Below are 27,003 nucleotides of genomic sequence, written 5' to 3'. Positions count from 1 at the left end.
GACTCTGACCGTTTTTGTACAGGGCGTCGGTGTTGTGAGTCCAGTCCAGTTTGCTGTTGAGGTGAACACCCAGGTATTTGAGACTGTCCACAGTCTTTATGTCCTCCCCCTGGATGTTCACCAGTGGGTGAGGTGGTGGTTTCCTCCTGACGTCGATCACCATCTCCTTCGTCTTACTGGTGTTGAGACACAAGTGGTTGCACTCACACCAGTCCACGAAGTCTGTGATGACCAACCGGTACTCCAGCTCGTTCCCCTCAGACACGCGACCCACAATGATGGAGTCATCAGAGAACTTCTGGAGGTGGCACCTGTCCATGTTGTAGGTGAAGTCCGAGGTGTAGAGGGTGAAGAGGAAAGGCGACATGATGGTGGAACCAAAACGGTTAAAGTAGCTATTTAGCTCCTCTGCGAACCGAGAATCCCCATCTGCAGTCCTGCTGGCACCCTCCCCAAATCCGGATGCAGTCTTGAGGCATCTCCACACGTCTCTGACGTTGTTCCGGGCCAGCTGCTCCTCCATCTTCCCTCCATACACCTTCTTGGCTGCACGGATCTTCCACTGGAGCTCCTGTTGGACTCTGCGCTGCTCCTCTCTGTCTCCCGAGTTGAAGGCCCTCTTCTTCTGGTTCATCAGGGCCTTCAGCTCAGGGATCACCCAGGGGTGGTTGTTGGGGAAGCACCGTACCCTCCGGGTGGGCACAGTGCTCTCCACACAGAAGTTCACGTAGTCAGTGACACACTGGGTCAGGCCGTTGATGTCTTCACCATAAGAGTTTTGAAAAATGCTCCAATCTGTGGTTCTGAAGCAGTCCCTCAGCCTCTCAGTGGCCTCTTCAGTCCAGAGTTTCACTGACCTCTTGTGTATTGGTTCTCTTCTCACCCTGGGTGTGTATTGGGGGAGCAGATAGACGAGATTGTGTGAGTGTGACCTTGCGATAGACTGGTGTCCTGTTTCCTATGACTGCTGGGATAGGCTCTTGTTCCCCCATGACAGGTATAGAAAATGAATGAATGATTTAAGATTTTATTTTATTTTTTTCACATTTCAGTGCCAATGTTTAATATTCTTGAGAATTAAATAGTCATTGCTCTTAGAAAAGATGTACTTGCATTTTTATGCAGTACTATATATCAGTGGCCTAAAATGGTCTTAATGCAACGTTGATAATATCATGACATTATCATTTATTGTGATATTTTCTGAGGCAGTATATCATCCAGCAAAATTTCTGTCAATGTTCAAAGCAAGTGTTTGGGTGCGCTTTGGATTCTATAGTATTCCGGGCAAGAAGCAGGTAAAGCAATTTGGAAAGACAACAAATACTCACCCACATTTTGCAAGTCATCACTGCAAATTAAAAGAAGTTGAACAGCACCTGCGGCAACACCTGCAGTCGACCAGAGCACACTGCATCACTTTTACAAACTTCTAACCAATTCTAAACATGCAGAAAGAATAACTCGATCCATAGCTTCTTTCATTTCAAATGACTTGTGCTCCTACAGCATCGTGGCAAATGAATACCTTTATTCATAGAATTACTTTTGTTTAGATTTCCTTTTTTAAATATAAAACTACAAAGTCTTAGACACACTTTGCTTTTATGACATAATTTGCCACATCACCTTTCTTAGCACACCGCAGCACACGAGTAGCTCCTGAAATTAGCAACTTTATGTACTGAATTGATTTAAAATCGAAAATCATTTTTAAAGTGAAGCGTGACCGCATGATTCTGAATTTTGTCAAATCATGAGATATTGAAAGAGTCACACCCCTAGTAGGTAGGGTTTTTTGTTTGTTTGTTTGCCTTTTTTTAGTAACGGTGGGGTTCTGATGTGTTGGTGTGTGTCATCCACACTGAATCTAGGGCTTTATTTTGTTTGATTTGTGTTTAAATATTAAAAGACTGTTAACTTTGCTTGCTCAGTCTGTAAAAAAAAATATCAAGGTCTGATATTTCTGTACAGGCCGTGGAAGTGAGGTTAATAATTTGTTCATTATATAGCTATTCGGAGCTGTGTTTTCATCTTGTTGGTCTTCATTTTGTATGTTCACTATGAGCTTCTTTGCTGTTAATTCGTCCAATTCAAACTTGTCAGTGTAATAAAATTCACTTGGAGAATGATCCTCTTCGTCGCTCATAATTTCTTTGTTCGCTTTTTCTTTTGTTTTATTTCATGCCAGGAAAATTGTTAATAAAGTCGTAAATGTGATACGCAGTTCGACATGGTAACGGTCTGATATGGGAAAATATCAGACCGTAAATCAACCAATCAGAGCGCGTATATTGTTGTAGCCATATAATAAATTGGGTTATTTCTCATGCGTATTATAGTCCGGAACCACTTAAGGGGAATAAACAACACTTAGAATCCAGCCTCAGTGTATCATGGCCTACACAAATGCTCCAATCATGTTGAAAACTATATCACATTACTGGTCTGGTCATAACGATTCCAAAAAGGTATAGTTTGGACTATCTGTGATGCAGTGTTTTGGAGTTATGGGGTAAAAAAAAAAACAGCAAAAATGGTGACAAAGGTCAGTTTCAGTTTGTACAGGGGTCAAAAGTTAAAGTTGCTCCACTTTCAGTACAAAATGATGCAAATTATTGGTTGAAATAAAAGGATTAATAAATGGAATAGTTTTGACTGTGTTGAATGTTTGGTCTCCAAGGTAAAGGTCAAACAAGGTCAACATCTGTTGGATTCTATGACATGTATTAACCTGTAACTAAGCATGACAGATGGTGCAAACTATACCTTATTAGAACCCTCTTAACTCAAACAATAATTTGTATCATTTTCTTTTACTGAATTTTAGAACTTTAACACAATACTCAACTCTACGAATATGCCAGTGTGAAAGGGGCTTTAAGGTTAAGAACCCCAGACCAAGAGATTAAGACCCAAATAACAGGGAACAGACAGTATAGAAACAGTAACTATTTATTGTAAAAATGAATAATCAATCAATTTTATTTATATAGCGCCAAATCACAACAAACAGTTGCCCCAAGGCGCTTTATATTGTAAGGCAAGGCCATACAATAATTACGTAAAAACCTCAACGGTCAAAACGACCCCCTGTGAGCAAGCACTTGGCGACAGTGGGAAGGAAAAATAAGTGAGAATAATGAATAGTGGTAGTTGCTGAAGCAGGCACTGGAGGGTGGAGACGTCTGCTGGAGCTCAGGGTTGGGTAGCAGTTCAGAGCGTTTGAAGTACCAGAAGGTTTGTAGAGCCAGAACCAAAAATCTAGGACCAGGTGGCCACGATGGAGCTGTTGGTCAGCAGAAGATCTGAGGAAGACAAGAATATACAGTTGACCAGATCTAGGAACTACGGAGCATAGACTGAGGCCAGGTACCCTACAGGAAAACTGAGGTTCCGGCATCTGTATAGTGGAAGAGCCAGAGTTTAAATACAGGTGCCGGTGATGAGAAACAGGTGAGACCGATCAGCTCTGTGATGTGGTGCCTGGAGGAAACAAGAGGGAAGGGGGCCAGAGAGCAGACTAAGACAGCAGTACCTCCACTCAACAGGAGCCCCCAGGCAATCTACCACAGTGACCTGGATGTGCCCGATAGAAGTCCTGGATGAGGGAGGGGTCAAGAATAAGGCCCGCGACACACATCCGAAATCCAGCTCATAGTCCATACCGGATTAACGTCCATAAGCCGGATGGAAGGAGGGGGATTGGCCGGAAAACACAGTGTGCTGGTATGAACGGGCTTGAGCTAAGACATGTGGAACGCTGGATGGATATTGACAGCCCTGGGCAGGCAGAGTTTGACAGCAGCAGGATTGATTATGTTGTCCACAACATACAGGCCCACGTTCCTCGAAGCCAGCTTCTTAGCCTCCACCTGCAGAGGGATATTCCGGGCCGAGAGCCACACCTCTTGCCCCGGCCAATGCTGGGATCCATTGCTGGTCTACACGGCGCACAGTCCGATCTCTTGTCTGGAGGAGGGCAGAACGGGTGGTCCTCCACAACCGTCAGAAACAATTCAGATGGGCCTGAACAGAGGGAACAGAGAGATCCTCTTGCTGGTCTGGAAACAGAGGGGATTGGTAACCCATAGAACATTCAGTCCAGTGGCTCTGCTCATCTTGGAGTTGTGAGCCTATGTGGGTAGGTGCATACTCCAGGAAGATGGGTGAGGGGACGAAACACAGTGCAGAGTCACCTCCAGTTCTTGATTGGCCCGTTCCGCCTGACTGTTGGTCTGAGGATGGTAACTGGATGAGAGAGTGACTGAGGCCCCTAATTGCTGAACAGAAAGTCTTCCATACCTGATACGTGAATTGGGGTCCTCAGTCCGACACAATGTCCATAGGGATGCTGTGCAGCCGGAAAACATGGTGGACCAGGAGGTCAGCTGTCTCCTGGGCAGATGGCAACTTAGGCAGGGCCACAAAGTGAGCTGTCTTGGAAAAACGGTCCATGATGGTACCCTGTGAAAGAGGCAGTCCAGTGACAAAGTTCATGCAGATGTATGGCCAAGGACATCCAGGAGTAGGCAACAGCCGGAGGTGTCCGGGTGGAGGTTGGTGTGATGCTTTACTCCTCGTGCAGGTGGAACAGGCTTTGATGTAGTCCTGCACAACTGCCTGGACTGAGGGCCACCAAAAACATTGAGAAGTTGAAGAGTCCTGTAGATGCCTGGGTGGCAGGAGAATTTTGAAATGTGGATGAACTGGAGTACCACTGGGACCTGGCCTATAATCAATCAATCAATTTTATTTATATAGCGCCAAATCACAACAAACAGTTGCCCCAAGGCGCTTTATATGGTAAGGCAAAAGCCATACAATAATTACAGAAAAACCCCAACGGTCATTACGACTCCCTGTGAGCAAGCACTTGGCGACAGTGGGAAGGAAAAACTCCCTTTTAACAGGAAGAAACCTCCAGCAGAACCAGGCTCAGGGAGGGGCAGTCTTCTGCTGGGACTGGTTGGGGCTGAGGGGAGAGAATCAAGAAAGACATGCTGTGGAAGAGAGCAGAGATCAATCACTAATGATTAAATGCAGAGTGGTGCATACAGAGCAAAAAGAGAAACACTCAGTGCATCATGGGAACCCCCCAGCAGTCTAAGTCTATAGCAGCATAACTAAGGGATGGTTCAGGGTCACCTGATCCAGCCCTGACTATAAGCTTTAGCAAAATGGAAAGTTTTAAGCCTAATCTTAAAAGTAGAGAGGGTGTCTGTCTCCCTGATCCGAATTGGGAGCTGGTTCCACAGGAGAGGAGCCTGAAAGCTGAAGGCTCTGCCTCCCATTCTACTCTTAAAAACCCTAGGAATTACAAGTAAGCCTGCAGTCTGAGAGCGAAGAGCTCTATTGGGGTGATATGGTACTATGAGGTCCCTAAGATAAGATGGGACCTGATTATTCAAAACCTTATACATAAGAAGAAGAATTTTAAATTCTGTTCTAGAATTAACAGGAAGCCAATGAAGAGAGGCCAATATGGGTGAAATATGCTCTCTCCTTCTAGTCCCCGTCAGTACTCTAGCTGCAGCATTTTGAATTAACTGAAGGCTTTTCAAGGACAACCTGATAATGAATTACAATAGTCCAGCCTAGAGGAAATAAATGCATAAATTAGTTTTTCAGCATCACTCTGATACAAGACCTTTCTAATTTTAGAGATATTGCGCAAATGCAAAAAAGCAGTCCTACATATTTGCTTAATATGCGCATTGAAGGACATATCCTGATCAAAAATGACTCCAAGATTTCTCACAGTATTACTAGAGTTCAGGGTAATGCCATCCAGAGTAAGGATCTGGTTAGACACCATGTTTCTAAGATTTGTGGGGCCAAGTACAATAACTTCAGTTTTATCTGAATTTAAAAGCAGGAAATTAGAGGTCATCCATGTCTTTATGTCTGTAAGACATTCCTGCAGTTTAACTAATTGGTGTGTGTCCTCTGGCTTCATGGCTAGATAAAGCTGGGTATCATCTGCGTAACAATGAAAATTTAAGCAATGCTTTCTAATAATACTGCCTAAGGGAAGCATGTATAAAGTGAATAAAATTGGTCCTAGCACAGAACCTTGTGGAACTCCATAAATAACCTTAGATAAATTGGTTCTTGGATTGGTGGAGCTACGGCTGAGCGTGGAGTAGGTGGAGAGCTAGGTGTGGATGGTGAAGCTAGGCTCATGGCTGATCAGTAAGAGCGGCCAGTTGTTGCTGGTGTTGGCCCAGTAAGTCTCCCTGTGAGCTGAGGGCCTTACAAAGCAAGTCTGCTCCTGCTGAGAACGTTTGTGACCAGAAACTCCTGTTAAGGTTAAGAACCCCAGAGCGAGAGATTAAGACCCAAATAGCAGGGAACAGACAGTACAGAAAGAATAACTATTTATTGTAAAAATGAATAATGAATAGTGGTAGCAGGGGTGGTGGCCAAGTGGTTAATGCGCTTGGTTTCAGTTCGGAAGGTTCTGGGTTCAAATCCCACCCCTGCCACATTTCTCCATGTAATGTGGAGTTGCGTCAGGAAGGGCATCCGGTGTAAAACCTGTGCCAAATCAACATGCAGATCCACCTTGGATTTGCTGTGGCGACCCCGAGTGCAAACAAGGGAGCAGCCGAAGGGACTTACTTTTAAATAATGAATAGTGGTAGTTGCTGAAGCAGGCACTGGAGGGTGGAGACATCTGCTGGAGCTCAGGGTTGGGTAGCAGTTCAGAGCATTTGAAGTACCAGAGGGTTTGTTGAGCCAGAACCAAAAATCTAGTTGATAGGACTAGGCGGCCACGACGGAGCTGGTGGTCAGCAGGAGATCTGAGGAAGACAAAAATATACAGTTAGCCAGAGCTAGGAACCACGGAGTCAGAGGGACACAAGGAGCATGAACTGAGGCCAGGTACCCTGCAGGAAAATTGAGTTTCTGGCATCTGTAGAGTGGAAGAGCCAGGGTTTAAATACAGGTGCCGGTAATGAGAAACAGGTGAGACCAATCAGCTCCATGACACGGTGCCTGGAGGAAACAGGAGGGGAGGGGGCGAGAGCAAACCAAGATAGTACCACACTTTCTTTCTTTCTTTCTTTCTTTCTTTCTTTCTTTCTTTCTTTCTTTCTTTCTTTCTTTCTTTCTTTCTTTCTTTCTTTCTTTCTTTCTTTCTTTTCTTTTTGAAAAAATGCATCTCACTACTTTCCAGGTGGAAAAGGTCTTCCTGCTTTTCTACACTGAGCAAAAAATTAATTTTATTGTGACTGTGGATCATGATTGTCGTTAATGGACCTAATGTTACTTTCACATGAAGGCTGCAATAAATTTCTTGAAAACTGGTATAAAACTTTATTCTTATTAATTAGTAAATATTGATTTGCACTGACAAGGGGCAGGATTGCTTTGTAACTACTGATAGATTTCAGCTGGTGCCTTGGCTGTCCATGCCTTTTTGCACCTCCCTTTCTTCATGTGTTGGATACTTTTCCTGTGTCATTTCATATTATTTCAGATAACAGTTTCTGTAGTTATTTGTTTTGGTTTCTTTATATGTGTGTATTATTTGGGTTGTTACTGACATCTGGTGAAAATTTCATGTCATTAGCACCTTTAGAAATATATTTACAAATGGTGATGTGTTAAACACTGATTTTACTTGCTATGTACAGTAGAGAAAGTATTTCATACACTGTTGATTTTGTAAGTTTGCCTGCCTACAAAGGAGAGGTCTCAACTGCAAGAGACAGAATCTAAAAAAAAACAAAACAAAAGACTGAAAATCACATTGCATGATTTTTCAATAATTAATTTGCGTTTTATTGCATGAAATAAGTATTTGATACAAAAAAAAAAAAAAAACAGAACTATATTTGGTACAGAAACCTTTGTTTGCAGTTACAGAGGTCAGATGTTTCCTGTAGTTCTTGACCAAGTTGGCACACACTGCAGCAGGGATTTTGGTCCACTCCTCCATACAGATCTTCTCCAGGGCCCGTATCCATGAAGCAGCCTAAGGCTAAAAATAGCATGTGACGTTATTCTAAGAAAAATCTTAGAATTCCTCGAATTCTGAGACATTTCTTAGAATTTTTCCTTGGTAAGGGCCCTGTCACACCTTGACAATTTAGCCAGCATACGCCAGTCATTTTAAAAAATGTTGGCATAAGTCCGTTGAGTTAAGGGTAAGATTTCTATAAGTTAAAAGCACGTTGAAACATGCTGAAGCTCGTTGATGTACGTCCTAATAAGCTGAGCTCCTCAAAAACTTTTGGGCATGCTGAAAATTTTCAACGCATCCCAGTGTGTGACTCATACGTCCCGCGAATGCGGAACATAAGTTGTAGGTAAGTTATGTGATTGTTGGCACAAGTTTCTTTTAATTTACTCATAAGTCTAAATATGTCCATTAATGCTGTCCACTGATTAGCTGAAACCTCTGATCCTCATGCAGACAGACTGTTCATTCACACGGAGTAAATCTGACCTGTTCGTTTCAGTCCAATTCACTAACACAGACTGACATGGATCCACATAAAGCTCCTGATTTTTGAAAATGACCTCTGAAAATAGTTTAATACATGGCTAGAAATGTAGTGTTTTAATGTAAGTCCCTCTGTGTTTTCTCTGCTGCAGGTGTGTTTCTCATGCACGTGTCACGCTCTGAACACACAAAAGCGCTGTGATTATGGATGACCCGATCAGGTTTTTTTTGGCCCCGATCCGATTCCGAGTCATCTGATTTTGAGTATCTGCTGATACCGAGTCCCGATACGATACTTTAAAAAACTGAATGAACAATCAACAAATGCTAAATATATAATAATTTCATTTTAATCACCTTATTTTATTATTTATCACTTAAAAAATGCATTTCTCCTTGAGGTAGCTTGAACAATCAAGTAATAATCTACTAGACTTAAAAAATTTACAAATTTCCATGTTATTTTATTTGTTTAAAAATAAAATGTCCAAGGTTCCGTATGTTAAACAAGAAATGATCTAATCTGAAATAACAGGTGGTTTTAATTTACAGATGAAAGGTTTCTAAAGAACCATTTAGAAACCTATTAGCTATTAGCTATAGCTATTTTAATTACAAGTGTTCTAAACTTTTTTAAACAGTAATCAGAAATTTTGAGGTAACAAACAACAACAACAACGAAACATTTCCAAGGATTTTTCTTCAGACACGTGGTTTCTTCACTGATCTGTGGTTCAAATCCCTGCCTGACTGGAAAATCACTAAGGGCCCTTGGGCAAGATCTTTAATCCCCTATTACTCCCGGTGTGTAGTGAGTGCCTTGTATGGCAGCACCCTGACATCGGGGTGAATGTGAGGCATAACTGTAAAGCGCTTTGAGCGTCTGATGCAGATGGAAAAGCACTATATAAATGCAGTCCATTTACCATTTGTACAGATCAGTGGTTTCTGCCAATAGTCTTCCATGTTTTGGCCCGACGCATCGTTCCTATTGGACAGCGCGAAGCTACGTCGCAGCTCAGCGTGTTGAAAGTTCAAGTCAACTTGAAAAGTAAAAGGAAAAAAAAAAAACTTACATTGGTGTCCTGACAGTCCTCATTGTACCCCTGTGATGCTTTATCAGTGTTCAACAATTTCAGAGCAGCATAGTCGCTGTATCGGATTCCTGATCGGGATGCAACGTCCGATTTCGATCAAGTCTGAAACCACGTGATCGGGCCTGATTTCCGATCACGTGATCGGATCCGGACATCCCTAGCTGTGATGATTTAAACTTTTAAAGTGTCATCGCTGTGGTGTGATCATCACACGACCTGATCGATCGATCAGGGTGATCACACCTGATTAATGTACTGTTTAAATATTTAAAGCGCTGTCGTGATCACCACACTGACAGCTGGAACATACGCGGTTTGGAGCTGTCATTATTTACACCGTTAATATCTTCATCAGAAACTTCCTCATCTTCTTCATAAACAATCGATATGTCACTTACATCTTCGCTATAATTGCGCACTATGCCTTCGCTGTCCATGTCTGCGGTATTGGTAAACAGAGCGGCGCTGCGAGACATGACTGAATGACAGAATGACGTCACATCCGTCGCAGCAAAAAAGTAGGTCAACTCGGAGATGGAAAATTCAAATTCTCAGATGGGTAACGAAACGTCTAAATCCTTATTCAGTGTAATTTTATGGTAAAAACCAAAGACAACATGTGGAAAAAGCTTTTTTTATTCTTCAAGAATATGTAAAAACGTCATAGCATGGCAGGGACCCTTTAAGACAGCTCCTAAGGTGCCAAACTGGTAAGAGTAAGGAGGAGGACTTTAAACAAGCCTATGAGTGTCTTAAACAGAGGAGATGGCAGAAAAGACAGAGAGAGAGGAGAGATACAGTATTCTCCATATGTAGGATGACGTTGAGTCAGTACCACGCTACCGGCTTGATCTATGTAAATATTTTATGCTAATTTACTGTCTTAATGCATCTATAAATTGTTTAGGTTTTTGTTATTATGCACACTGTTAATATTATTATTATTATTGTCAGTATTATTAATATAGTTATTTTCTCTTATTATTACATCTATTTTGTCATTTGATTTTAAATTTCCTTTAACACCATACCGATAAGCTCGCGATATCACCTAAGTCATCCAGAGGCATACATTTTTAACTTATGGTTCAAATTTTAACCAAACTAATTTTGGACAAGTTATTTAAAATTACTGTCATGTCTGAAGTTTTATTAAGTGAAAATATCAGATATATGTTTTAGTTTTAAAGTAATGTGCTAATTTTTAAGGTTTTGTGAGCACATCCTGTGACCCGCAATGCATTTTGGGTAGGATGTTATAATCTCAGTACATCACGACAGGACAAATGCATTTCAGACACTCTGTTCAGGCTCCACAGACAACAGCATTAAACTCTAGTGCCTAAAACTCTCTTGAATATATTCTCTGCGTTTATAGATGTTGGTTTTATTTGCGTTTGTTAAATTCCACGCATTTTAAATGTAGCAGACAGGGATTACTGTATCTGGAATTTTGTTTTCAAGGCCTCTACTGCCATCTACTGGTCAGTAGTGTTCACTAAGCGTGTGGGAACAGTAGATAGCAGTGTTCTATTTATTTTGACCCCCGGTTATGTCAGATGATTGTCAAATCAACGTTTTGGCTTTGCAAATGGCTTTTTTTTTGTGTGCAATGAATGTATACATTATACAAGTTTCACTTTTTTAATGGAATTACAACCTTATTTCTTTTTCAAATTCTCCCATTTTTTGCATCCAGCCTTATTTCCTTTAGAAATTTCCTTGACAAATAATATCAGTCTATTAGGACGTCAGGTTATGTGTTACACGTATACATGTGTGTGTATATATTTTCCAACTTATTCCCATTGACTTCATTTTCTGCCTGAAAGCTTATTAGATGAGTGTGTTCAGGGCTCTGTTTGTTTACAAAATACACACACGTTACAGACCTTCAAATCCAACAGCAGGGATTGATATTATCCAAAGATTTATGAACATACAAATTAACATGCTTACACTTTATCATGATTTTCTCCATTGTGAGATATAAAAGTGTCTTATCATATCGTTCGTGTGTATATGCATTATAACGCCTCAGCGCACGAGCGACTTTACGATATTCTTCAGAACGACAACATACGCAACATGCATCCAGCAGCATACACATTGTTGTCATAGACAACTGCCTGTAAAGTTTTTTGGCAAGTTATAACTTTCTAAACAGCGTAATTTGTAATGAAAGCCGCTTCATTTGTGCGGCTCTTTCGGCGCCATGTTTGTTTTTTCAGAGACAGCAGTAAGCTCCTCCTACCCCTCCAAATGGAGGGATTTGTAGCCCTTCGCCTTCCCCTCTGCCTCGCTCCAAAAAGAGAATTGAGACTCAGCCAGTGTTTAGCAGAGGCACTTTTACCCAGAATCCTATGCAATCTGTCTGTTACAAAACCTCAGAATTAGTGCATTATTCAACATTAAAAGAAGTTGAGTCTAGTCTGGAGAAGTGGAGATATGCTTTGGAGAGAAGGGGAATGAAAGTCAGTAGAAGCAAGACTGAGTACATGTGTGTGAATGAGAGGGAGCCCAGTGGAATAGTGCAGTTACAAGGAGTAGAAGTGGTGAAAGTAGATGAGTTTAAATATTTGGGGTCAACTGTTCAAAGTAATGGAGAGTGTGGTAGAGAGGTGAAGAAGAGAGTGCAGGCAGGGTGGAGTTGGTGGAGAAAGGTGGCAGGAGTGATTTGTGACCGAAGAATATCAGCAAGAGTGAAGGGGAAAGTTTACAAAACAGTAGTGAGACCAGCTATGTTGTATGGTTTAGAGACAGTGGCACTAACAAAAAGACAGGAGGCAGAGCTGGAGGTGGCAGAGCTGAAGATGTTGAGATTCTCTTTGGGAGTGACAAGAATGGACAAGATTAGGAATGAACATATCAGAGGGACAGCTCAGGTGGGACGGTTTGGAGACAAAGTCAGAGAGGCGAGATTGAGATGGTTTGGACATGTGCAGAGGAGGGACCCAGGGTATATAGGGAGAAGGATGCTGAGGATGGAGCCACCAGGCAGGAGGAGAAGAGGGAGACCAAAGAGGAGGTTCATGGATGTGCTGAGAGAGGACATGCAGGTGGTTGGTGTGACAGAGGAAGATACAGAGGACAGGGTGAGATGGAAACGATTGATCTGCTGTGGCGACCCCTAACGGGAACAGCCGAAAGACAAAGAAGAAGAAGAAAAGATATATGTTATATTTTAACTTGTACAAATGACATAATTGACATTAATGGAGTTATTCTATCGGTATTAATGTTATTTATAATCAAAACCATAAGTCAGCATGACTTTATTTTTCAAGACCTCCGCCTGACCGGAGCGTTGTAATTGATAGAAAGCTGGCTTTATGGTTGCTCTCGGGGTGCCTCTGTGCTGGGAGCGCTGTAGGAAACAAGAGCTTCCAGCAGGGGCATACTGTTGAAAGAAAAGTGTGGTCTCATTGTTGGAGTTTGTTGTTATTTTTGAGTATTATTATAAGCTATTAAATTTGTTTTATTAGTAGCTGTAGATGGGTCAGAGGTAATATTGGAATTTATCTGTTATCGGTTATCTGTAACTTCCGATACATTTTTGGGTGGTTTATTGTTTTATCTTTATCGAAGATAACTTTTCAGTTATCTGATTATCTGTTAATTTTTTGGTTATCTGTCTCCACCACTGATTTCACTGTCCATTCATGACTAGTAGGGTGGAACATGTTTGTTTTTGTATTTCTCCTTCCCTTTCTGTGACAACCAATTGCAGGTCTTAGAGGACTGCGTCATACCTAGCAACGGGGTCAACCCCGCCTCCTCACAAAGATAGGAGTTTCTGTCCCCTCCTTGCTCAGAGTTGCTGTCAGAAACCTGCTGGCTTTCTCTTAGGCTAAGTTTCCTTGCCACCAAATTTTAGACTACCAGTAAGTTAGGAGATCTTTGAAAGGGCTTTGATCTGCTTCGTTGTTACAGGCCCATATCTTTCAAGTTTCGGGGCTGTCGCTGTGCAACACTGAGTTTTGATGGGCAAGACTGGCTGCCCTGGCTGTGTGTTTTAGGTTTCGATCATTGTCTTGCTGGAAGACCCCAGCAACGACCCATCTTCAGTGCTATTACTGAGGGAAGGAGGTTGTTTGCCAAAATCTCGTGATCCATGACCCCATTCATCCTTCTTTCAATACGGTGCAGTCGTCCTGTCCCTTTTGCAGAAAAGCACCTCCAAAGTGCGATGTTTCCACCCCCATGCTTCACGGTTGGGACAGTGTTCTTGGGGTTGTATTCACCCTTCGTCTTCCTCCATAACACAGTGAATAGAGGTGATACCAAAAAGCTCTATTTTGGTCTCACATGACCACATGATCTTCTCCCATGACTCCTCTGGATCATTCAGGTGGTCATTGGTGAACTTCAAACAGGTCTGGACATATGCTGGCTTGAGCAGGGGGACCTTGCGTGCCCTGCAGGATTTTAAACCATGATGGCATCATGTGTTACTAATGTAATCTTTGTGACTGTGGTCCCAGCTCTCTTCAGGTCATTGACCAGGTCCTCCTGTGTAGTTCTGGGCTGATTCTTGGCCTTTTTCAGACTCATCCTTACCCCACGAGGCAAGATCTTGCATGGAGCCTCAGATCGAGGAAGATTGACAGTCATCTTGCATTTCTTCCATTTTCTAATAATTGCGCCAACAGTTGTTGCCTATTTCCCTATTGTCCTGTAGCCCATTCCAATATAAAATAATAATAATATATAATATGAAATAATAAACACCATACATATATATTTGTGAAACATAACACTATGTAACAAACTTTTATTTTTGTTTTGTTCTTGGGTACACAGTGTGTTTTCCTAACCTGTTATGCCTTAAATAAATAGAAAATAGCTGTTATTCCACAGAAACTTTGCTTCTGTGATCAGGACAATGATATTTTGAAATTTGTCTGTTTTCAAGAATATTCTCGATTCGCCTTCACTACTACTGAGTAGAATTCTAGAATATTCTTTAACTGCTAGAACTGTCCAGAATTTTCTAGAAGTTTCCAGAATTATCTAGAAATTTCAAGAAACTCTTAGAACTTTCTAGAACGTAAAAAAAAAATAAATAAAATCAAAGTTTGTGCTGAATGTAGTCATTTTTCCATAGACTTTAGACATAAACAGTTGAAATATAACACTTAGAAGCCAGGAACAAAAATTGTATTACATAGTGTAATTTATCAGACAAATTGTCGAGTGAATTTTGTGTTCCTAAAATTGTGTAGCATCCATAGACATGAGTTCAAGGACTAAATGGGTAATTATATGGATGGGAATATAATAGAAATGACAACTATATATAATTATAATTATATATATTATAATTATTTTAATTATATTATATTACAATTATAATTATATAACTATATATAATTTATATGTCCTTGTGTATGTTCAAAGAGGTCTGATCAGTATGAAAGCGAGCAACATTGTGAAAAATCAACTTGTCAGAGTGAATGTATCAATTTTTCAGATAAATTCTTGGCAAAGTGTTCATTTGAAAGTGGCTTGTGTGTAAAGATTGATGCTGTTTAATACTATTTGAATAGATTGTCTATGAAATATTATAATTCAGTCAAAATAAGTAATAGAAAACATGTTATATCAATGTTGTAGCATCTTTAGATCAATAAAATTGAATAAATATATCAGATTGCTCAGCAAATAGAAAAATGTCTGACTTTGGATACTCAAAAATTCAATTAATTACCATAAATATCTAGCTATGGCAACATTTTGAACATAAAAATAATAATTCATCAGAGTTGAATTTTGAGCACTTGTGGACCATAGTTATACACCTGATTGTAGACAATCTTTACTACTTCATTCAAGGAGTTGTTCTTTTTTTTTTTTTACATTCACACATTGATTTGTTTAATGATTTGTTTGGAGAATTATGTTCAAGAGTAATAATAACAGATTTTTATGAAGCATGGTGAAAAGGTGAACTTGGGCCTCACTGGAATATACGTCATTAAAATTTGGGGTGGATCTGGATAAAACACAGCCAGAAAGTTTTTTTTTTTTTGTGATTTGTTTATTCTCTCTCTCTCTCTCTCTTTCTCTTTCTCTCTGTCTCTCTCTCTCTCTTTCTTTTATCTCTGTCTGCACCCTGTAGGGTAGGGTGTTTTTATCATCACTACATTATTTAAAAATGCTCGCTGATTGAAGTCAAGTAATATATACAGTTAGGCCCATGCACATTTCATCGTAGTTTTAGGGCATTATATTGTAGCATCTTAGAGATCATAGCAAATAATACAGACAGTGCCCTCCAAAAGTACTGGAACACGGTATTTCATAAATTTTAGCTATGAGCCGTGATCACATAATTTACCCAGCACTAAAATGATATACAAATGATGAATGTTTACGAGTTCAATGGTACGAATATTTCATGAAGTGAAAGCTGGAACATACCATTCAACAAGGTGAAGCCAAGTTCCATTGAAAGAATGTAAAAACATTAATTATTTGTTTTATATAGCGCCTAAAATAGATCCTCGTCATTTAACATTTTATTAATTTATAAACAACAGAAGGGGCTTACATTTTGGTGTTCCACTGCTGCTAAAGTCCTAATTGTGACGTGTAGTCTAGTGATGTTGTGTACTGACTTCAGACTTCCATAAAAAAAAAAAAAAAAGACTTTGTGTAGTTCCTCAGTCGAGTCAAAAATCACATCAGGTTTTCATCTGAGGAGTTCTTCATGCATCCAGACGGCTTACAGCAGAGTGGATTGTGTGTGTGTGTGTGCACGTGTGTGTTACTAGAATTAGCAGCGTCAGTTAGCTCAATCAAATCATCGTGTCGTTGTCCCCCATGCGCGTGCACACACACATGCAACTGTGTTCGGCGCTTTTGCGCGTGTACTACCAAAAAAAGACTGTACATCCTCAGTGCAGCTAAAAAAAAATCACATCAGAAATTAGTCCAGCTTTTCATTCTTTCTTCCTGCCATCAGCCTCCACACAGCGCAGTGGGTTTGTTTTGTGTGTCTGTGTGTTACAAGAATTAGCAGCGTCAGTTAGCTCAATCAAATTATGTCTTGGTAGAGTCACTGTACCCCGTGCGCACGCACACACGCGCAACCTGGTCGGCGCTTGTGCGTGCGTGTACTACCAAAAAAATACTATGTACATCCTGAGTGCGGTGAAAAAAATCACATCAGAAATTAGTCCAGCTTTTCATTCCAACTTCCTGCAAACAGCCTCCAGACAGCACAGTTGATTGTTTTGTGCGTACATGCACGTGCGTTGTGTGTGTGTGTGTGTGTGTGTGCATGCACGAACATGTATGGACACGTGTACATGCACGGGCACGTGTGTGTGTGTGTGTATGTGTGAGTGAGTGAGCACGTGTGCAGAGTGCAATGGTACCAAATGTATGGAACCAAATTTGCACTCTAAATGGAACCAAGCTGCACTCTAAATCCAATGCAACACAAATGGGATGAATTAATCCATGTCATGTGACACACAAAGCACCAATCAAATGACAAGGATCCACTCAGCCGTTATATAATCCAAGCTAGAACCCTGCCCCTGTGTATGGCACTCTGTGGTAAGTCTGTATAGAGTAGATTGTTCTCAAAAACTGAGTGACTATGCAAGAAGGAAAGTGTGAGGAAAGCCACCAAGCCACCCAGACAACCCATAAGAAGCTATAGGCTTCTCTGGCTGTGATTGGAGAAATTGTGCACAGTGCATGTTTTGCATTTTGTATCCCCAGTTATACAGCTTCATGATGAAGTGGTATAGAGGAGGATTTTCTTAACACCAAAACATCAAATCTAGGCTTGCATCTCAGATGTACCTTCTGGCTGATTGAAGACACATGTCTCCTCAGACATATTTCTTATGGGGAGGTGACGGTCAAGTGTTTTAAGCAGTGGGCTTGTGACCAAAGGTTCCTCAGTTTAAATTCCAACCAGATCAGAAAATCACTAAAGGCTCTTAGGCAAGGTCCTTAATCCCCATGTTGCTTCCAGTGTGTAGAGTGCCTTCCATGGTAGCACCCTGACATCAAACCTTTTGACCATGAGAGCTCTATATAAATGCAGTCCATTTATAACCTGTGGATAACAATATATAAATGTCAGTAAGTTTGGTCAGGTAGTAAAATGAGAATGATTCTGTTCATTTGAATTTTCTGGTGTTGAGTGTTTTAAGATGAGAGGGATCGATTAAAATTATTGTGTTGCTTCACTTGTACATCGTTCCCCTTGAGAACAGACCTGGTACCTATTTTTATGCATGTTGTGGGTGGCGCACAGCTAAATAGACAGACAGAAAATCAATTTGCAGGCAGGCATTTAGACAAAATACAAGGAACATCAACTAATTAACACCTTTACTGGGCTTTACTGATTCAGCACCTGTTGTTCATCTGTTCATTCGTTTATGTTACTCCCGTCTACTTCCTCATTTGCCGGTCGATTGCCTCTTTCACCCGTTCTGTTAGTCTCCCCTCAGATCTTGGGTTGTAAGTACTCTGAGTCTTTTTCTCCAGGCTGTATTTTTGCATTTGAGAGTCCCTGCACCTCCCACCCAATCTCCACCCTGTCTGCAGTTTGTTTTTGTACACACTCCCCCTTGCTGTTGTCTTATAGTTATCACTGTGGAATACCTTGTCACCAACGGATTGGATTGTTTGTCACTGAAGATTATTAAAGCACCTTGGTTTTTGTCTTCACTCCTGTCTCCTGGCTGCCTGTTTCTGGGGTTCTGTTTGACTCAGTTTAGGGCCCCTTCACACATGGTGCGAATAAGTACAACTCAGGGTGACTCACGGCGAAACAGCTCGTATGAGTGAACCACGAAACATTGCCCCGGCAGGCTGTTGTGCATGATCCTGGTGCGACGGTTCGTGCATGCGACAGTGTCTTTTGAGCCGGAACACAGTGCGAGCAGCTGCAGCGCAAATCAATCAAATTCGCACTATGTGTGAAGGGGCCCTTAGCTCCAAACGTAGCAATATATGCATTTATATTTTTAAGGTTATATAATAAAATGTTCAACAAAAGGTCCTTTCAGGCAGGTGATGTCAGGTTGTATTATCCATATGTATCTCCTGAGCCAGTAAAAAAAATAAAAAAGACATGGACATGAGAAAAACCCAAACTACAATAAAATACATTTCTAAAAGACAAATGATGGGGAAAGACTGAGCTGTGCTGGTGATGGACCACGTGTGCCCGACGTAGCATGATTGTGCCATTTGCAGTGTGCTGCAGGCGTTAGGCTGTGGCCCAGCCTGCTCCCGTATCAGCACTACAATTATTCCTGATTGATCATGATTATAGTAATTAGGCAGTTTTCTTTTTCATTGTATAATGCTGATAATTGAATGGGAGAAAACATGAGGGAAAAGTTCACAGAACGAGCTGGTCAGCGTCTCCCATCACATTAAGAAAGCAATTAACTTTCTTGGCTACTTCTGCGTTGCATGAACTATGAAGTCATTTCAGACACATCAGCATTGGAACATAGCTCTTTGTGACTGCCCTGTAGCTTTGTAGCTCCTCCTGCATACAGAATTACATCCTGCAGTTGTTATATTTCATCATTAATAACAATGAGAATGTTTGTTTAAAAGAGAAACTACCAAAAATAATAAGAAATAAATTAAATAAAAACTGGAAAAACTGAAGAATTTTTTTCAGTGACCGTAAGGAAGACTTTGGATTTGTGTGAGTTTTTAATGTTGACAGCACAGTTTCTTTAAGTGCTTTGTCCCCGTGTTGTTAAGACAGAGTTGTTCTTCCTACACAGCAGATGTTACAGTAACTAGAAGCAGGACTCACTTCATGGGGTTTATACTCCTGTCACACATAGCCAGAATCACGCAGAATGGTGTCAGAATGACAAATTGGCGCACATCTGAAAGTGTCAGTTTTCAGTTCCAAAATGTTCTGACAGCCATCCACGAGACTTCACACAGTTGGTCAGAATCGGACTGTGGCCCCGAGTGTGATGCACATGTTAAAAACCCTGCAGACGCCATCGAAATGGGACACCTATCCGACAGTGGTCCATGTGCAATCTGAGAACCATCTGACCGCAATTTACATATTCCAGTGGCAGAAAAACAGGATCTGAAATGATTTGAGCGCATACGAGGGACCCTCTGTTGTGAAAGTGTAGTGACACGGACCCACAACAGGGGGCGTAAATGAACGGACAATGAAAGAGTCAAATATGAACACTTTACTGTTGTGAAAAGCACAACCAAACACAGCAGATTACAGAATATGTACAATAGTCAGTTAGCAAAGGTGACGTGTGGGCAGGCTTGAGGATAGAGGACGTCTGTCCTGAGAAGAACCGAAACCACACAATTTCCTCCGCCACCGAACCTGGAGAATACTGGAGCCGCCAAATCCCGAACACCCCAGGTGGCCACTGTCTCCGTGTGTCGGATCTGGTACTGCTGGTGAGGAGCAGAGACAATCAGATGTGGGTGTGTGAACACCCAGTAACAACAACGGTGGGAATTCCACCTCCACCTCTAACACACACTCGTGCAGTGTCTGAGTAACCACTTATCTGGATATGCAGGCTGAGAAGGTTACCTCCCAAGGTAGACGATATCTCGGCAACGAGGTGGAGATGACGTCCGGTCTTTATGGAGTGGGATGATGAAGTGTAGATGGGTGACAGCTGTCAAGAGGTAATGAGTGACAGCTGTCACCCCCGGCTGTGTCCGTGGCGGCAGCGCCCTCTAGTGCCTGAAGCCCGCACTTCAGGCAGGGCGCCCTCTGGTGGTGGGCCAGCAGTACCTCCTCTTCTGGCAGCCCACACAACACCCTCAAGATGGATATGGCAAGGGCAAAGCCTACTGGTATAACCTGCACATGACACATATAATAATTCAGAATTATTATCATGTACAGTGAATGTGAACAGCGGCTATCAAACCGAAAGCACTGTGCGCACACCGCCGCAAATCTGAACAGGCTGTTATATCCACAATAGACCTTACAGTACAGATATTTGTCCATTCCTTCCCATGGGTGACTTAAATAATGTGAACTATTGTCTCTATCATGTCTCTATATACCACAAGCTGCGCCTCTCCGTGGTGCGCAGTAACGCGTCATTGCACGCTTCAGGCTCGGAGCTGAACAGATATCACCGCTAAAATATATGATCACTTTTTAACTCTGTAGGAGATATGACATGGAACTGTTGTGCCAGGCCATGACAGAATTAATAAACATGAATCTCACCTCCAACAGCGGTCCAGGAGTGTGTCACAGCGCAGACGTGGATGTGGAGCCGGGACACAGCCTGTGGTTAACATCCTCTCACCTGGCTGCTGTGTGCTAGAATGAACCACGCAAAAATAAATCCCATGTGATAATCCAACCATCGTGGTTTCCAGAGTTGTGTTGTGCTCCTAAAGTGAGCAAAAAAGAAAAAAGAAATGTCCCTGGAAAGGTTCTGTCTGACGCATGGAACAGCATGGCCCACTGCCAGCAAACTTTCAGCAAAGCTGTCCAGTGGCACGCATGCACGCACGTGCACCCCGCGCATGCTTAGTGGCTCATGCAGCATTATGCACACTTATCCATTTTTTCTATTATTCCAAATGTAATCTCGATTACATGTAATCATCACTACCCATCCCTGGGTATAAAAGTAGCATGACAGTTGGCCCAGAATCCCAATTAATGCTGCTTCAGTTTTCACTTTTCACTTTTTTTCTCTCATACTTTGGACACATTAATTTTTTTAAAACAAAAATAATGCAATCAAGCTGAACTTTAGGATTTATTTCATTTTGAATAATTATGAAGGAACAGTCCTTCAAAACACTCTGAAGTAGATGTTTTTATGTCTGAGTGAAACTAGAGCTTATGATCTATATGTAGCAATGTGCACAATGTGAATTTATGAAGCTGAGACTTAAAATAATCAAGTTTATGTTTGAATTAATTGGTCTTTTTGGATGTATTCTTCTGTTTATGCTCAGCATTACCTTCTTGGCAGTAAGGACCACATTATTCTTTGCCAAACATTGTAAATTTGTGAGTTGTTTCCCTAAGAGAAGGACCCCCAGAGAGCCCCCAGTGAAGACATTCTCACACACGACTTTTATTACGAAACCCTAAAAACAAAAGAGTGAGTTACACTGACGCAAGAAAAAGAATAATACTTTGAAGTACGGGCTTGTTATTGGAAGAGCCTCAACAAATTCCGACAGTTGGCCTGTAAAATGTAGAAAACACACTCTATACAGTGCTTTTGGGAGAACAATATGCTTTTTGCAAGTTAATTGCAGCACTGAGAACATTCAAGAACATTTCATCTGCAATGACCACTTCATTTCATAATTGAATTTTATGGTGATTGATTATTAGATATGCACTGTAAAAAATTTGGACCAATGGTTACTTTAAAAAATTGTGGCAACAAAATGTCACATAATATAACTGAATAGATTTTCAGTTCTACAATTTTGATTAATAAGTATTGAATACATGAACTAAACTTAAACAAAAAATAAAGTACATGTTAATAAAAGCAACAGTTGAAATGTGTTAGATTTAGTAACAGCACGCCAGATGAGTTATATCGCCAAACAATATTTGGTAAATCCAAGTCAACTCCACATTACATGGAGAAATGTGGCAAGGGCGGGGTTTGAACTGGGAACCTTGTGCAGTGCAAGCACACTAAACACTTGGGCACCACCCCTGTCCCACTCATATTCTAGCATATTGTTACTTACTTCAACACATTTACACTGTTGTTCTTATTTATCTGTACCTAAAATAACTGTTTGATTGTAAGTTTTCATTTGTATCACAGGACTTTTAAATCTATTCAATAATATTGAATGTCACTTTGTTGCCATACCCAATATCCTGACCAAACCTAAGTAATATGCAGTGAACTCTGCCATCTACTGGATGGGAGTGTGAATACCAATTGCCACACATTTGTTACATGCTGAATGAATCACACTTAACAAACAGAATTTTCAGTTTTAAAAATTGTCTTTTTTTTTGTTTTTTTTACAAATACAGATTTATTTGTAAAAACCAACAACACGTTACAGTAAAATGTGTGTTGGTTTTTACATATACAACCCCAATTGCAATGAAGTTGGGACGTTGTGTGAAATGTAAATAAAAACAGAATACAATGATTTGCAAATCCTCTTCAACCTATATTCATTTGAATACACCACAAAGACAAGTTATTTAATGTTCAAACTAATACACTTTTTTTGTTTTTGTGCAAATACCTGCTCATTTTGAAATGGATGCCTGCAACACATTTCAAAAAAGCTGGGACAGTGGCAACAAAAGACTGAGAAAGTTGATGAATGTTCAAAAAACACTTGTTTGGAGCATTCCACAGGTGAACAGGTTAATTGGAAACAGGTGAGTGTCATGACTGGGTATAAAAGGAGCATCCCCAAAAGGCTCAGCCGTTGACAAGCAAAGATGGGGAGAGGATCACTACTTTGTGAACAACTGTTTGAAAAAACAGTCCAACAGTTTAAGAACAATGTTTCTCAATGTTCAATTGCAAGGAATCTAGGGATTCCATCATCTACAGTCCATAATATAATCAGAAGATTCAGAGAATCTGGAGAACTTTCTACATGTAAGCGGCAAGGCCGAAAACCAACACTGAATGCCTGTGGCCTTCGATCCCTCAGGCAGTACTGCATTAAAAACCAACATCATTGTATAAAGCATCTTACCTCCTGGGCTCAGGAACACTTCAGAAAATCATTGTCAGTTAACACAGTCGCTACATCTACAAGTGCAAGTTAAAACTCTACCATGCAAAGTGAAAGCCATACATCAACAACATCCAGAAATGCCACTGCCTTCCCTGGGACCGAGCTCATTTGAAATGGACAGACGCATAGTGGAAAAGTGTGCTGTGGTCTGCTGAGTCCACATTTAAATTGTTTTTGGAAATCATGGACATTGTGTCCTCCGGAGAAAAAGGAAAAAGACCATCCAGATTGTTACCACTGCAAAGTTCAAAAGCCAGCATCTGGGATGGTATGGGGGTGTGTTAGTGCCAATGGCATGGGCACCTTACACTTCTGTCATGGCACCATCAATGCTGAAAGGTACATCCAGGTTTTGGAGCAACACATGCTGCCATCCAAGCGACTGTTGAACAACTGAAGTCGTACATCAACCAAGAATGGGAAAGAATTCCACCTACAAAGCTTCAACAATTAGTGTTCTCAGTTCCTAAACACTTATTGAGTGTTGTTAGAAGGAAAGGTGACGTAACACAGTGGTAAACATACCACTGTCCCAGTTTTTTGAAACGTGTTGCAGGCATCTGTTTCAAAATGAGAAAATATTTGCATAAAAACAACAAAATTTATCAGTTTGAACATTAAATATCTTGTCTTTGTGGTGTATTCAATTGAATATAGGTTGAAGAGGATTTGCAAATCACTGTATTCTGTTTTTAATTACATTTTACACAATGTCCCAACTTCATTGGAATTGGGGTTGTAAATAAATCACCCAACCACTGATGACAAGAAACTCATTTTCCCATAATGCCTTTTGGCAGATGTGTCGGTAAACGATCAAATCTTCAAAATTAGTGCATTACTTGAAAACTAAAACATATAGCTGATATTTTCACTTTGTAAAAATGAGAGAGGTGACGTTAATTTTGATAACTTGTTCAGAATTCATCTGTTTGAAAATTTTAACCATAAGTCAACACTGCCTTGCTGTGCATGTCTCCTGCGAGACATCTGCAGGCCTGCATGGTGTTTCTTCTGCTCTTCCTTTGTGTCTGGTAGCAGGTCCCCTCTTCTGGCAGATTATTGAGCTCTACCTCTCATAACTGTCTGTCTGCTACAAAACACGTAACAACCAGGAACTAAAATGTATGATTTCAGGCTTTACAAATGTTTTTAACTGTTAAGCTTTATTCATTATGCCTGCATAAAGATGTTAGCGGTCTAAAAGTTATCAAACTAAATTTAGTGGAAGTTAATTGGTCCACTGATGGTTTTCAAAGTCAGCTGAAAAACTAATCAGCTAACAAAACATTTAGCTTCGTTAATTAGACATTATCGGAGTAGCAGAACTGTGCCCACCACTGCTCTCAAGTCATGAATCAGCATTCCCAAGTCAAGTCTCAAGTCATAATGACCACCAGTTGTTTGCAAGCTGACTTGAGACTTGACTTGGGACTTGCAGATTGATAACTTGAGAATGACTTGACAGTGACTTTGTCCCACGTCTGGTGGTTTGTGAAGTTACATGTTATGTGAAATGAGTTTGTCAGATTCTTTCATTTTCAAAGCCTACCCCACTGCTGCTTATCAGTAGCACAGCTTACAACCAGACATGTTGATCACATTGTGGCAGACCTCAGAGATACTAAAGTCAGGCAGTTCATTTTTTAATTTAATCATGGATGGATAAATAGCAATCTTTCCACAACAGCAATCTATTGAACACAGTCAGTACTTACTTCATGTTCTGTGCCTCGACAGTATGCTGACATTTTCTATATTTCAAAACAGTACCTACATCTGAAATTTGTACAGCAACGATCCCATCTGTGAAGACGTGTGGTCACCAAATCGTGCTACACAAGAGCACGGCGGGTGACAACATTGCTTGTAAATCCCCTGGAAGTGGCAAAATGCATCATACTAACAAGTTCTTGTCTTTATCTGCAGGTCTGAAGGTCTGGTGAGAGGCATGAGCGGTACAGTCAGGCAGATCACTGTTACATCTGACCCAGATACCCCTTACTTCCTACAGGTAGACTGGGGTGTAGACCTGGGTGCTGGGTTCACATTAGCTCTTACTGATGGAAGCTCTGCATGGATTGGAGAAGGTATGAGGTTCAGATAAAGAGACAGACATGTATTTAGACAAATACCACAAAGAAATCCATCATTGCTAACTTAATAATGATGGACCTCAAATTTTTCACACAATAAAATCTCACCTAATGTTCATTCGCCAGTCAACGTGGTGTCCAAACATTGTGGACGTTTGGCGCAGCTTTATCCCTTAGGGCCCCTTTACACATAGTGTGAAGTTCAGTCATCATCTGGTTGAAAACGGTGAAATAGTTCAAATTTACTCACCATGAAACATCGCACTGATGGGCAGAAAAAACAGCCGGTACCTGTGAGACCACATCGTGCCGCTCACGTGGAATAAATAAAGATTAAAACCAGCTGGTACCTGTGGGACCACATTGTGCCGCTCATGTGGAATAAATAAAGATTAAAACCAGCTGGTACCTGTGGGACCACATCGCGCCGCTCATGTGGAGTGAAAAAAAATACCACCCATGGGATGCGAACCTGTGCCGTCCAAAAACTCTGATTGCCAGTCAGAGACTTTACCGCTGAGCTATGGAGCTGTACTTTGAAAGCTGTGGGAATCTGCCTCATATCAGTAAGGACATGGAAGTATTACAAAAAAAAAAAATCATGCACCATCTAAAACCACTGCATTTATCAAGCGAGCAATAAAATATGATCCGTCTGGTCCTCTGCCCCATGGTCACTGACATACATTCATGAAATTATATGAATGAGAAGCAGTGTGTTCTGATGTCCACAGCTACTGGCCCGGTGCATCCACATGGCCGCACACGTGTTCTGCCCAATACGTGTGTCTACAGCACGCTGTCCACAAGATGGCGCGCCGCATCACAGACACCGCATCGTATGGAACAGAGCTCACATGGGTGACATGATGGTCAGATCGCCCGCTGCGTGTTCTGATCTGACAGTCCGTTTCAACCTGGCGGGCTGTCATTGTCCGCTTCCATCTGCATGCTCGCTATGCTTGTTGCCACGGCGAAATATGTTTTATTTATGTCCACGTAAGTATAGCAATCAGACACACACGCCTCACAATGGACAGTTGGTAGTCCATGTCTGGCCAGACACAGTAAGGGTTGTCTAACTGGGATGTCCAGAATGACAGATCACCACAGCCGCTTCTGTCATAGCCACACCTCCTGTCATTTCTCAGAGCCCAAAGCCACAGTCATGTGGAACTTAGACAAATTTCTCTACCAGTACAACAGTGGCCGCCTGCAGTATGCTGTCGTGCCAAGAGTGCGACTGGCCACACATTTTCTAAGTGCCATGCAAGCGGTGTTAGATGTTCGTGCGTGTCACCTGGATTTTGGCCGACACCTGCTGCGAGAGGGTGCGATGGTTTTGCACAGCGCACACTCTGTCTTTCAGCTGCTGGTGTGCAAAAATAGTTGTAGCAACAGGTGTACGAGGCGTAAGAGGCAGGGATGATTTTACACGGTTTCCACACGATTCCTGTGTCATGCACACTAAGTGTGCACTTCGTCCAAACTTCGCACTATGTGTGAAGGGGCCCTTAACATAGCAGTTATTGGTGCTTTTACCAGGAGGACAGTGGTGACCTTGTCTCATTGCCCCTCTTGGCTTCTCTGC

The 27,003-nt window shown here is 41.3% G+C and overlaps 1 protein-coding gene across 3 annotated transcripts in view; it reads left to right on the top strand.

Moving 5' to 3' along the window:
- LOC117510404 (DNA repair protein XRCC4-like) overlaps window positions 1–27,003 on the top strand; it is a 179,095-nt gene that overhangs the window by 1,967 nt on the left and 150,125 nt on the right. For all 3 annotated transcript variants that reach the window (XM_034170103.1, XM_034170104.1, XM_034170105.1), the window contains exon 2: window positions 25,246–25,406. In XM_034170103.1, the coding sequence (XP_034025994.1) occupies window positions 25,268–25,406 (139 nt within the window). In that variant the 5' untranslated portion in view covers window positions 25,246–25,267. The remainder of the gene's footprint in view (window positions 1–25,245; window positions 25,407–27,003) is intronic.

This window comes from Thalassophryne amazonica, chromosome 5 (genome assembly GCF_902500255.1).
Source record: "Thalassophryne amazonica chromosome 5, fThaAma1.1, whole genome shotgun sequence".
NCBI classification, from domain to species: Eukaryota; Metazoa; Chordata; class Actinopteri; order Batrachoidiformes; family Batrachoididae; genus Thalassophryne; species Thalassophryne amazonica.
Note: the sequence above shows the minus strand (reverse complement) of the source record. Positions and strands in the feature narration are given on the sequence as shown.